Source organism: Xiphophorus maculatus, chromosome 21, assembly GCF_002775205.1.
Source record: "Xiphophorus maculatus strain JP 163 A chromosome 21, X_maculatus-5.0-male, whole genome shotgun sequence".
NCBI lineage: Eukaryota > Metazoa > Chordata > Actinopteri > Cyprinodontiformes > Poeciliidae > Xiphophorus > Xiphophorus maculatus.
The window spans coordinates 7,916,255-7,930,726 of record NC_036463.1 but is presented as its reverse complement, the minus strand read 5'-3'; the positions used below and the strand labels follow the sequence as shown (position 1 = coordinate 7,930,726).

At 38.6% G+C, this 14,472-nt stretch overlaps 1 protein-coding gene across 1 annotated transcript; it reads left to right on the top strand.

The window, feature by feature from the left end:
* Positions 1–315: 315 nt before the first annotated feature.
* On the top strand, positions 316–14,399 carry hacd1 (3-hydroxyacyl-CoA dehydratase 1). The gene is made up of 7 exons (XM_005798565.2): positions 316–479; positions 3,798–3,915; positions 4,000–4,018; positions 4,120–4,208; positions 5,080–5,201; positions 10,167–10,345; positions 13,478–14,399. The coding sequence occupies exons 1-7, from the start codon at positions 361–363 to the stop codon at positions 13,558–13,560; spliced, it is 729 nt and encodes a 242-aa protein (XP_005798622.1). The 5' UTR covers positions 316–360; the 3' UTR covers positions 13,561–14,399.
* Positions 14,400–14,472: the final 73 nt, after the last annotated feature.

Below are 14,472 nucleotides of genomic sequence, written 5' to 3'. Positions count from 1 at the left end.
TTCAGTCAGAAGCTTCTTTATTTTGCCGTTACACAGACTGTTAGAGAAGATCATTCCTACCCACAGCCATCAGGATCTACAACGTTTGAAGAGACTTTGATCATCTGAGTTGGAGCATTTATTTCTCTTTTGGAATTAATAAAGTATAAAGAAAGATGGAAATGAACCCTAATGTTATCAGAATATGATTTTAATTACGCGGCCAGGGGCCCACCAGCAGGCCACGCACTTGCCCCATAGAGAGAGAGAGTGTGACAGAGAGGGGGGTCTCTGTGGGTGGCTAGATGGATGGACGACCCCACTGCTCCCCACCCCAGCTGTCAGCTCCCTTCCTGACTTCCCCACCCTGCCCCCGGTGCCATGGCGTCCAGCGAGGAGGACGGCACGGTGGAGGAGAAGGAAAACAACAACAAGAAGAGAACGAAAAGCGCCCTCATAACCGCATGGCTCACTTTCTACAACATCGCCATGACAGCCGGGTATGTCCCTTTATTCCACCCCCCTCTCTTCTTCCTGCTGCCTATTAATAAGAAAGCCGGATAAGTTTGCCGCTCCCTAAAAAACTGTAAGCGTGTGTTGCTGTTTATAGGACTGAGCCTGTGTGTGTCAGCCTGAAAGTGCCTGTTCAGCTCGAAGGATTTAGCAGCTGCTTGGCTGCTGGAGTTGGTAGAAAAATATTGTACGGAGGCTGGTTCTGAGAGTAAATGACGAGTTTAAAGAAAAGCCAGACGGGAGGTTTCAGAAAGAGGGGACAGAAAATGAATGAACAGTGGCGGGTTTAAAGTGACAGGCTGGTGTTGGAGCTGTGTCCAAATAGGGCTGACTGCATGCTGTCAGCGTCAAGGCCCACTGAGTCCCACGGTCGCAGTGATAAGTATAGCCGGACTGAGCTGCTGGTGACACTGGAACCCAGTCTGGGACGGGGAAAGTGCTCAATGAGCAGATTTTAAAAAAACAACACAATATCTGTCAGGCTAAAGTAGGCTATGGTGGGTTTATAATATCAAAGCATAAAAGCAAATTACAATTGGTTTACTGGTTATGGAACAAAATAGTCCCTCACATAGATGGTCCTGAAAAGTGTTTTTTTTTTCTTCCATTCACAAACTGTATATAGTGTATGTACAACCACAAACTTCAATATGTTCTATGTGGGTCTTTTGTGACAGTTCTACAGCAATTTCACTACAATACGTAGGTTTGCAGAATATACATCACAGATATTGTTATTGTATTTTCACTGTACAGCATGCATATCACAAGCACATAACTACCTGGACTGCATTTAAATTTGCAGATGATGTACTTAGTGGCGCTCTACTAAGAAACTACAAATTATTTCAGTACCAAAACAGAAAAAGTTGGTTAGAAGCTTTTCGTTCAATTAAAAACCTGTTGTTAAAATAGAAATATGTGATTAAATTTTTCCCAGAAGCTGGATACTACTCCAATATTGAGTATATATTTGCCTAATTTGGGGCAAATATATAGCCATACATATGGGTAGTGTCATTTTCAATTCATAACACTACTTAAAAAGTATCATAAACACGTTTTAATTATGTTTATTTATTGCGAGTGCATTGCATCATATAAATATATCACATATTGTATGTTTTCCCAATATCAAAGCACAGTTTTTGCCTTTGCTCCTGCTAAATACATACCAGAATTTCCAAAAATATTAAGCACACCTGATTTATAGGCCCCACCCACTATCTTTTGCAAAGGAAAATAAAAGTGTTCATATACTGTAGGTCATACTTGTCTATGAGCCTCAGGTGTCCACATTGTAACATGAGATATTTACATGGAAATATTTTTAATGAAATATGTGCTGGTAACTCCAACATGTACCACTGCAAATGCCTTTTCTGAACAGTGCCAAAGCAGAGCTGCCTAAAAAAGAATAAAATATCATAGCCTAAAAAGTCTTTGATCGCATCTTCCTCCTGCGCACTAAAATCACAAAAGGCACCTTCTTCAAGGTCTGAATTGAACAGCTTCAAGCACTTTTCCTCAGTCTCTCTTTTGCTGTCACTCAGATCATCTGGTTCAAGTCTGCTTTGCAACATGGAGAAACGGTATTCTGTTTTTATGTTCTACTAATCTAGATCAAACTTCCAGAAAACTGCAAATATGCTGAAAAACAGAATTCCTTTAACTCAATGCTAAAATCCCACTGTTTTTTAGAATTGTGTTTGATTATTAATTGGATTGTTACAAGGCGGAGTCTATTTTCCAACCTGCCATCATTTTCCCTTAATTTTCCAATGCAATGTAATGTTTTTTGGCTAGTTTGTTGCTTTATTTTTCTTCTAATCATGTAAAACTTTCTGAATTGCATTGTTGCTTCAGATGTGCTATACAAATAAAATCGCCTTGCCTTAAAATGTTATATCTAATTTTGAGTTTTGCAACAAAGAAAAACATCAGGCTTATGCAAGACCATGGAAACAGGCTGAATGAACCCTGTATGTTTTTGGAAAACCAAGAAATAATCAATGTAGTTTGAAGCCTTATAACTAACAAACAGACTAAGATTAGGCTATTATATCATTTGTGTTTTTCCCTTGTGGGATTTGTATGGAAATATAACTTGAAATAACATACCACATAAAGATGTAGAAATGCCTGAGATTTTAACCTTGTGCAAGAAGTATTTCTTACCAAGAATTCATCAGCCTATACTCTTCTTTTGCGACTAAATCACTTTGATTTCTTTGCATGTGTGAATTGATGTCATCCAGTGTCATGACATCCATGACACTGGATGACATCTAATATGACATCCAGTGTGGATTTTCTTTTTGTCATTGGCTCCATTACAAATATTTAGCTAAGAAAAGTCGATGCACTTACCTGTGACTGTATAAGTTGTCGTTTGATAGAATATGTGAAATTTGGATTTGCATAAATATTCAGCATTACCTCAGTAATAATAAGCAAATTTTTACTGTTTCAGAGCCTGGCTATAAAAAAAGCACCAGATGACAGATTTTGTGTTCTGGTTAATAAAATCCAAATTAAGTATATTGAAGTTTGTGATTGTGATGTGACACAATTGTAAAATAATTAGAGGGTTGCAAATACTTTTGTAATAAGACTGTAGCTTATTACGGTTCAGTGCAATGTGTCCTTTGAATAAAATTGTATGTCTTACACTATGAAACCAGTAGTTGTTTTCAAACAACAGATGAGTGACTTCTAGTCAGAATCAGTGGATCAAAAACTTTCATTACATCAACAAGCTTGTTAAGAGAAAATTGTATTGAGGGCTGTGGAGAATCTTGCAGACAAATTTAATTCCACTGTGACTTTGTCTTTGTAATAAATACCTTGATTGGGTTTGTATTTATGTGATAAGACAGCCGCTCCTTTCCACTGTTTGAAAATCAGCAGGATTTCTGTAAATAGAAAACATTTTATTAACTCACATTTTAAGCAGAATTTGACTCAACTGTATCACAGTTACAATTAAATTGGAATGTTTATTTATTTTTATTGAATTTGCCTTTATGTTTGGAATGTTTTGATTAAGTAAATCTGGATACTGTAATATTTACTGAACAGCATATCTATAAAGAAAGTCTCTGATTTACATCAAGTTTTTGTTATGTAACACATTGTGATATATATACTCCAATGCTAACTCATTACAGAAGCTACTGGTTGGGACCTCGTTCTTTATTACAAATGTATAAAAATACCATCTGCCGTTGCAGGTTGTTGTCTCTTGGGAGCACCATGGCTTTGTCTGGACAGGATTTATGGTTTTGGGCTTGTTTTTTCTCCAGGTGGCTGGTTCTGGCAATCACAATGATGCGCTTCTACATTCAGAAAGGCACACACAAGGGTCTCTACAGAAGTATAGCAAGGACACTCAAGTTTTTCCAGACCTTTGCATTAGTTGAGGTAAGTGTTTGTAATATAAAAAAAGTTTTATTTAATAAGTGAAAGACAATATTAATTCCAATTGCTGCCGTCTTTGTCATCCAGGTGGGACATTGTGCCGTTGGTATGTGAGGGTTGACTTCATTTATTTATTTATTTGATCCTATTTCATACACTTCGGTATGTTCCTAGGCTGTGAATGTCTTTCCTTTGCCTCTGCTGCAGGAATTGTGAGGACTTCTGTGATTGTAACTGGGGTTCAAGTGTGTTCAAGGATTTACATGGTTTGGTTCATCACCAGTAGCATCAGACAGGTAAATATTCATCTCATTCAAATGATGCATACAATTTACTTCTCAGACCTTTGGGTTAGTGTCTCATCTTATCTAGCATACAGTCATATCTGAATGCTTTCACAGTGGCAGAAAAGCTGTTTTCGTTGGTATGCTTTAAAAAATTGTTTATTGCAATGACTCGAATGCAAAGAAGCAATACTTAGTACCTTTTCGAAACCTCTGCAGTTCACTTTGGCCAGTTCATAACCTTTTCCCAATGACATGTTGCTATACAATTTTCTTTGAGGAAGAAATTAAAATAGTGCTGAAGTTGTAGTATAATAGTAAAAAGAAACATTTCGCCTCTTATGGATAAATTGAAAGCTTATATATAGTTTACTCTTTCTTGTGTCCATCATTCTTTCCCTACTGGTTTGTCATTCTTTCCTTCCTTCCTTCCTTTTGTATCTTTCTTTGTTTTCCTTCTTTGCTTGTATTCTTTCTGGTGTCCCTTTATTCCTACCTCATATCCTTTTATTTCTTTTTTTTTCCCTTCCTGCCTTGTCTCTTTCATTAGAGACAAGGCAGATGTTTACTTCCTTCTTTTTTTTCTTTCCTTATATGTCATAGCTCTACATTGTTAGCAGCCTAGACTCATAGTGCTTAAGCATGATGCGTTGACTTTTTTTTATTATTATTTCTGAACGGCTGATCATCAGTCAATTTTGATAAACTCTGAATTGTTGGTGTATCTGTTTTCTGGAGGTAAATCATTTGTAATTAAACATTTTTATATATATATTGCCTTTAGAATTATCTATAAAGTGTCAAAGTGTTTGCAGTCAGCATAAGATGTCTGGGGACAGCACTTATTACTATAATGGACAGTAACCTGTAAATTTTGTTGAAGATCCAGAACGAAGAAAGTGTAATCCTGTTCCTGGTCGTGTGGACTGTGACAGAGATTACCAGATATTCTTATTACACATTCAACCTGCTCCACCATCTGCCATACTTCATCAAATGGGCCAGGTGGAGACACCGTCTGTAATGATTTAATGTTATAGTGCTGCATACGTTTTGCAAGCATGCTGGTCTGGTTTGGTAATGGAACATTCATGTGTGTATTACTTATTAACTATCTCTTGCAAAGAAGTAATGCATGTGTTTGTTATTGCATTTCATTTACAGCAGTTATCCATCACTTGGGAACTAACTGCTCACGTTGTACAGAAGAAATAAACTGCATGTGTTTTAAATTGACTATTTGCCAAGTTTGGAGGTTTGCATCCCTAACTATCAGCAGGTACAACCTAAAATGTAGGAATGCTTCCAGTTGTAGAGGGAAGTCATGCTATCCTTCTGATGTATGTGATCACTTGTGACGAGGTGATCCGCCCTCACAGTGGCTCACCTGAAACCAGAGACGTCTGAGGGAACATCAGACACAGACATTAGTGTTTTGACACTGATAGCAGTCCAAGCACACATGTCTTACAGAACAGAGAGAGCCATCAACCATCTGGAATAACAGTCTACCAAACACTTTCATATGACTTGAACCTTTCCACATTTTATTATGTCACAGCCATGAACTTTCATGTATTTTATTGAGATTTTATATGGCAGACCAGTACAAATTAGCATAGCGTAGCATGACTTGAGGATGAGAATAATAAAGACTCAGAGGCCTTTTAGGGTGATGGAAAGACCCTAAATCTTTAGCTCCCCCCTCAGATTCTACATCAGATTCCAGTCAAAACTCCAAAACGTTAACTTTACTTCCAGTCAGCAGAAACTTTCTGATAAAATCAAAAGATTGCTTTAAACCTAAATCTGCTAGGGTATAATTTATGGCCAAACTGTACCTGAAGACTTGCAGCTGTAGTTTCAGGAAAAGGTGGTTGGATCTACAGAACATCATTTTAAAAAGGCAGAATACAAATATGCATAATTTTTCTTTCAGTACACAGTTATGCACTACCTTGTGCTGAAAGACACTGTGTGTACACAGAGAGACGTTACTCTTTGCGACACCCTCTGAAGTTGTACCTGCAGGGACCATCTGCTTTATTATTTCTGGGGGGCTTTTTTCTCCCTTTTGCTCGGTCTCTGGCCTTGATTCTCTCTCTCTGAGAAAACCTCTCCTCTCCCCTGCTCTTCACGTCTTCCTTTAAGCGTGGAAGAGCCAGGCCCCCGGAGAAGGGCTCATGTTCAGCTGCTCCTGTTTTTAAGACCGTCTGTTTTGGTCATGGAATGTTCAGCCGCCGTTTCTCTCACATCCGCAGAGACGCTCCCCTGAGTCTTTCTGCTGTCTCCACTAATCTCCACTGTCCTGGATCGTACTATAGTATACTACAGTACAGTGAAGCAGGGACTTTGGCCTGGATGTATGAACATAGCGACAGGACAGAAAACATCAGGTTTCTGACCATCGTGAGTTTTGCAGAGACACTTTAAACCACCAGTATTGTCTCTATATTTTGCTTTCAAGGAACCCAAGTGCATTGTGGGGCTTTAGAGTTCTCTAGGTTTTCTAGAGGTCATTTAAAGTTCTTTGCTTTCATCACTGTTGAAGAATATTGAGCAGTCTTTTCTCAAAAAATAAGAAAACCCTTATCACCAGCAGACAAAGTGTCTCACAGAAATATGTATAACTTTACAACCTTTTCACTTAGTTATACCCTGTACAACTACATTGTATTTTACTGGGACTGACAAAAAGTAGCACGACTGTGAAGTGAAACAAAGATTATACAAGGTTTTAGAGCTAAAAATCTTTAAAATGCGTTTGTACTCAGCCTCCCTGAGTCAAAGCTTCTCAGAATCACCCCTGGTTGCTGTTGCAGCTCAAGTGTTTTTGCTATGTTTCTATCACCTTGCACATCTAGAGACTGATTTATTTTTATATTCTTGAGAAAATCGCTCAATTTCACTTAGACTGAATGGAGAGCATCTGTGCACATCAGTTTCTCAACCTTTTTACAGATTTTCATTCAGATTTTGCTCTGGTTTTGACTGGACTAATTAAAGCACTTGAATATTTTTCAAGCTCTGCCTGTTTGTTTAGGTTCGTTGTCCTTCTTCCAGAATTGCATCTTTAGCTTCTTGACATCAAATCCAATTAGTTCCCCTGTCTATGCCAAGGAAAAAACTTCCTTCACAGTTCTGCTGAGTTTAGTGCAGTGTTTCACTTTCTGCCCCATTCATCATTTTACATGTAGGCCATAACATTCAATAATGGTCTCCCCTGACAAAATCCCCTTTGTCGTCCAAACTTTCAACTTTTATCAGAACTTCAGATGGCTTTCTTCTTGCCACCTTTCCCTAAAGACCAGATCTGTTGAGTTTACAAGCGTTTTGATTCTAGTTCACAATTGAGTGCAAGTTTAAGGGGTTTGAATACCTTGCCTAAAAGTTATCTTTACACCCAACAGATGAATCAGCCTTCAGTTGATCATCTTCTGTAATACAAATTTCAAGCTGATGGTTGTTTGGAGGCTCCCTAGTATACATTTTATTTGTCGCAAGCTATACATATTTGGTGTTTTTCATTAGTGTTGCTCAAAAGATTTGGATAAATAGTGTCACCGTGACAGGCTGAGGGAAAAAAAGCAAATAAAGAAAGTTTAAAGGACATTTCATAACAGTAAGTCCCTCATTTTCTGCTCAGCAGTGCCAAACTATTGATTTGCAACAATAGTTTTAAAAGTGCTTTGTGTAAATTCAAGTGTCACTATGTTAAATACTCAAAGTGCATCCAGTCATGGTGCGGTTATTGTTGTGAACTGTTGTCCGAGGTCAAATTACAGCCACAGTCTGATCCAGCGGCTTGAGTTGCTATAAAACAGTGCCAAACCAAATCTCTGTCTTGCAGCTTCCTGTTGAGCTGCTGGTCAGCTCATGTGAGGCACAAATTATATTTATTACACTCTAAAACAGATCAACTTACCTGCTTTTTTATCATTGCTGACCTGGCATGCTGATAAGCATCACACCAACAATCAAACCTTGGTTATATTTACTTTAGTTGCTGAACTTCTACTGTTGTCTCATATGACATGATGTCTAAATGCATACAATAATGTCTAATGACTGAATCTTGTAACCGGGTTGCTATGTATTGCAAATTTTTTGCAAGGTCCCTCTTGAAAATGAGATCTAGATCTCAACGGGGTTTACCTGATTAAATAAAGGAATAACGAGGTGTGATTCACACTGTTTGTTTGAATTTGCTGGAACTTCACAGCCACAGGACAAACACTAAGGAAAACAAGTCATTTTTTCAGCTGTTCCACAAAACACATCTGTTTATTGACCAAGTTTGGTTAAATGCTGTTATAATGTATGTGTTTGCATTTGCATTTCTATAGTTCTCCACAACTTGAACTTGTCGGTTCAAATGTTATGAACTAATGTTTGTCTGCACTACTCGATTATTAGCTCCTTTATCTGTTAATGAAATTCAATTTATTATGGGATGAAGCTGTTGACCCACTCAGCTTTGGTGCTAGTGGGTCCCTTTTGCCCAGTTACTCTGGGCAATGTGCCCAGAGTAACTCTAAAGTGATCAGGCAAAATTGTATGACCACTGACAGATGTAGGGAAATACACTGGCTATGTCCTCATTGCAGTACCTGTTAGAAGGTGGGATAAAACAGATAGCCAGTGGGTATGAGGCTTGGCTAGAGCCTCTCCAAAACTGGTGCTTCTGTGGAGTTTACCTGGTCAATACTATCAAAAATTGGTCCAAAGAAGGGACATCAGTATACAGAGGACTTGCTGATGGGTGACCCAATGTCAGTACTGTACACTGAATTGATGAACTGATGAATTAGGTAGATTGCAAGGTATGATTATGTCTTTACCTGGGAAATACGTGGCTGCAGAATGCATTAGTGGACAGCAAGCATGTAGAGGCAGTGTGATGATTAGGACCTGACATCCTTGTGGCCATTGTTGCGGATCATGTACTCACTTTCATGAATACAATATTTCCTATTGGGTCTAGCCTCTTTAACAGTACACCCCATCTTTTCACAAAGAAAAAGGCTCCTGCAAAGCTTTGAGAGACAAAACAAGTTTAGGGTGTAGATTTAGGCTCTAAATTCGCCCTGTTCTCAATCTAACTGAGCATCTGTAAAATGTCCTCAACAAACAAGTCAGATCAGTGAAGGCCTCATATCAGAACTAAAAGGATCTACTGGGAACATCTTTGTGCCAGTTACCTTAGAACAACTTCAGGGGTCCAATGGAGGTCTATGCCACATTGTGTCATGGGCGGGAAAAACACATTGTTACACACACATTGTTGGTATGTACCAAAGAACAAGTTCTTGCAGTGCACTCTGCCAGGCCATGTATACACACAGGTCGTTTCAGTTTCATACACACAGTCTCCAGTTGCCAGATCACTGACTGGAGCAGATAACTTGGATCTAGGTCCTCAGCTCCAACTACAGAGTGCTTTCTTCAATTTCATGATCCGCTGGCTGGCTTAATACGCAGCAGGTTGAAGCACAGATAAACATTAACCATTCTCGTTCACTATTTCAGCCTCATATTTGAGTCCCTGGATGGTATAAATGAAAGGTTTTAATTATATAATTGGGTAAAGGCATTGGATGCATGCAATTAATGGTGAAAACATGGAGATATATAAATGCAATTTTTCTACATTTCTCTCTTTCCAGTTCCCCTAAATAATTAATTAATTTCCATAATTACAACTTGGTGTTTTCAACAAAGCTTGACCTTCCATGCAAAAGAAAAAAGTAGTGACAAATAATGAAACATATCATAAAATATCAGTGCCCTGTAGTTGTTTTTTATGACAAGTGGCTTTTAATCAAAAAGAAATTAACCTATGAAAGAAGTGATGGTGCTGCATGCGAGTGTGTTAAAGTCTTCTGTGTGCTTACCTTGCTGTCTTCAACTGGATTTGCCTATAACTTAGACAAGAACTGAAAGACATCCTGCTGTTTTTCTGTTCTGCAGATACAACTTCTTCATCGTCTTGTACCCACTGGGAGTCGTCGGAGAGCTGCTCACCATTTACGCTGCTCTGCCATTCGTGCGCAGGTCTGGAATGTACTCCATGAGGCTCCCCAACAAATATAATGTGTCGTTCGACTACTACTACTTCCTCATCATCGTCATGCTGTCCTACATCCCACGTAAGGAGAAATTTCTCTCTTATGCTCTGCACCTTTAAGTTGGTCAATTCTACAAAACGTGACCTAATAGAAAAATCCTCACAAAACTAAGTCTAAACTGAACAAAATTGATCTAAAGGTTGTTTTAGATTGTTCTGTTGACATGAAAAGCTTGTGAAACTACTGTGTATTAGAAGCTACTGTACAACCAGTACTGACAGCAGACATCAATCAAGGGTTTCTAAATGTATTGAATTGCACTTTGTCATTACAATATCAGTGTAAAAACTTTCACAAGAATTGTAGAATACTCTTTGGATGCAAAGAGTGTTCTAGTTTCGTAGAATGCTGTCTTCATCCAAGGATACAAAGAGTGTCTTTGCATTTTTGGTAGTTGCAAATATTTTTTTTGGTAGTTTGCTATATTTTGAATGTCATGCACTCAAACCCTGCATATAGATAATGTATTTGGCCAGTTGCAAGGACTCTTGACTCTCTGAAAGTAGTAGGGACACTGTGTAGAGATACAGGAAAAATGGTAGATTTTATTTGGCAGTAGTGTTACAATTACATATGTTCCTTGCAACATTAGCATAAACAAGTTTTTCGACATACACTGCAAAAGTCTGGAATTTTGTTTCAGCTTTTTCCAGGTCTGGATAAGTATAGAAGAAGACAATAGGGAAAAATGTTTGTATTTCCAAACTTTGTTTCCTGTTCCCATTATCTAATTATTGTGTCCCTCCCTGCTTCCTTTTATTCTTGTATCCTTCCTTACATATGTCTTTTCCCTTCCCTCAATCCTTTATACTTTTCTTTCCACTTCAGATTTTTTCTTCTTTTGTTTCTCTCTTCCTTCTTCAAAGTCTTTTGTTCATTTTTTCCTCACCCTCCTCTCTTATGCATTTCCCTGTTTTCTTAATTTTTATTCGGTCCTTAGTGTGTCGATTCCCTTTTCTCCTTTCTGTCCTTTCTGTCTTTCTTCCTTGTGCTCTGGTTTTCCTTTGTTGTCCATTTTTATTCCATTCAATCTCTGGTTTTTACAAGTTTCATATTTAAAGCATGCCCCTATGTCATCCATAGTCATATTTTAAAATGGCCACAAAAGATTAGTAACTCAAAAGTTTATGTCCAGATATGGTAAATGTATAGAAACCCTTATTAATGTAATCAGCAGCTCAAAACATAGAGCACAATATCTTGAATGGAGTAACAGCACCACCCTCAGACAGGAAGAAGCAGTTACGCTCAAGTTGAAATGATGACTCAGGGTTATTCCAAGACTATCTGTGGAAACAAACATACACTCAATACAAAGTAGTCCCAGATTTTTTAATCTCTCTTCAGTTACGACTGACATAAGGTAGTAAAACTGTGTTCACAAGTTGCAGTGCTCACTGTGATTGCAACTGTTAACTTGCAATGTCTGAAAAGCACCTCTTTATATGGATTAAGAACCAGAGTTAGAGCTGCTAGAGTAGAGCGTCTTCGCAACCTTTTCTGCACTTTTCTTCCTAAAACGGCACTTAAATGAAGTAATTTGTTCCTTAAGTCATGAAGATTTAAATCATACAGATGATCAAATGTAAGTAGTTTTGTTAGGAATGAATCAGTTTGGGGATTTAAAGCTTGTCTGAAAATAACTTGTTCAGCCTACTGAGCATTTGATCAAATGACTGGGTGGAAAAAGGTTGCTTGAAAAAAGTCCTGATCTTGTTTTTTTTACCCCTCCAGGGGGTCTTTTGTGGGCTCTAGTGTCCCTTATATGATAGGTTATATGATAGTAGGCTGACAGGAAATGGGGAAGCAGAGGGGGGAAGACATGCGGCAAATGTCGGGTCCGGGAGTCGAACCCGCGACAGCCGCGTCGAGGACTCAAGGTCTCCAAATACGGGTCGCGCTAACCACTACGCAACCACGGCACTCCCCAGTCCTGATCTTGTTTAAACTCTCTCTGACCAACACTTGTCCAAACAGATTTGTCATCAAATTTGTAGCCCAGCTTTTTTCACCATTTTTTGCCTGCTGGTGTTACATAGTCACATTAGTCTGAAATGTCCACTACCATATATAATCAAAATATATGATAATCAACACTACCATATATAATCAAAATATAATAAAATAATTCCTGTCTGAAGTCATTCAGTGACTGAACCAAAGCGTTAACTAAATCTACTACTTTTGAACAATTAAGTATTGTTGACTGTAGCGTGTCAGACAGAAGTTGTGCTTCTGCAAATAGTTTACAGAGAAATTACCCTCTTCATAAAAGCAAGGAATCTGTACTAGTAGACCTTGGGACCCAAATGGCTCAATGCAGCTATAACCTTTATGTTTATGCACTCTCTCTTGCAACACTTGCTTCAGGGCAGGTTGTCTGTCTTAAATGTTTTGCAGTGCTATAGATTGACAGGTCTATTGTGTGTCACTTTCTTCCTGGAGCTCTCTTGGTGCACCTTCATACATGTCTTTTTGCATTGCTATCCACTTAGGCTGGACATCTGATTCAGTAATGAACACATAGAGCTTTTCAACCACAGCAAAGAATTAGCCCATGGAACAGGTTTGACAACATCTACTCAAGTTAATTTGAGACAGTGGATGTAAAAGTTATATTTTGCTTGGTCCTTGATTGTAGCCTGAACTCCTGCTGCGCCACCATCAAATGCCTGATAATTCAGAACCTCATTCTCAATTATTTTATTTGCATACTCTGCATTCTGCATTGATGTCAACTTTTTCACAACAGTTTTGACAGCAATTAATTCCAGAACAGTCTTAAAGTGTCCTTTGTTATCAGAGCCAAGTGAGTCGTTGTGTTCTCTTTGAGCAATGTTTTAGGTGGCAGTAAGGACTATGAAGCCCCAGTTTTCTTTAACTTGTTAGTTGTTCCATCAGGTTTTTCAAATTTGGGTTCTCCCTACTCTTGCTGATATCTGAGTGATATGACATTAGAAGAAAAATGAACAAAAAATGAACAAACATATAATACTTAGTATAGTACTTGCCTTTGCTCAACAAACCTGTTTGTTGGTTACATAACTTGCACCTTCTTTACAGTCAGAATCAGAATGTTTCGATGTCCTCGTGGCAACTGTATTGTTGTGGTTTTTCATCAGTTTATGTCTGTGCTGAGTTTTTTCTTCTTAGTCTTTCCTCAGCTCTACTTGCACATGCTGCGGCAGAGGAGGAGGGTGCTCCACGGTGAAGTCATAGTGGAGAAGGATGACTAAATGTGCACCACCTCATCCGTTGAGCCAGCCTGCCTAAACATCACCCTCACCTGACCTCCGCTCCACCCACTCACCTCCAACACATCTCACCTTTTCTTTTTGGCTGTTGGCATTCTTAACTGCACGGGACCCAAGAAGCAGCTGACAACCTGCCTGACAACCAGCAATGATGATGATGATGATGACGAAAACTTGGATAAATTCCTGTTTGAATGGTTATTTGGCAAGATGTTTACAGTTCTGGAGTTGTGTCTCAGCTCTGAGAGATCTGGATTCCTTCATTCACCCACTGGCTTTACCCCATCTCATTGCACCGAAGAGAAACTGAGCCACATCACTGCGTCATGACAGGAAACATGAGAAGAAACGTGGAAGGAAGATTGTACGTTGTGTGCTCTGAATTGTCCCTCAGCCCAACTAATTGGCAGATTTTAAAAACTATGTGGCTGCACAGATCATGGTTCAAAAAGTTAAATCATACCTCAACAATAAATCTACATTTAGACAAATGTGCTGCTGCTTTTGTGTATATTTGTTTTACCTTATGTGTAAATGATGCAATGTGAAATCTTAAACCACACACCGTCTCACTTAGAGCAAGCACAGCTCCAACTTAACTCTGTCTACTTGGCTCAGCTAGTGCTTTATTTTAATATTTTGATGTTTACTGTGTCCATAAGACTTCCTAAGAGTCTTTGCCGAGGTAATAGTTTGTTAAAGAGCATTTTTAGATTTATGTCAGCGCACTGAGTCATCGTTCTGCGTCTCGTTTTGTGTTTTAACGTGTCCATACTCATAGAAAGTTAGCTAGCCTCTATCCTATTAAAGGTGCTATTGTTAAGATCTTTTCAATCTTCTGTGCAGCTGAAGGAGTGACTGTGATTGGAGTTGACCTGAAGCAGGAAAGCTGGA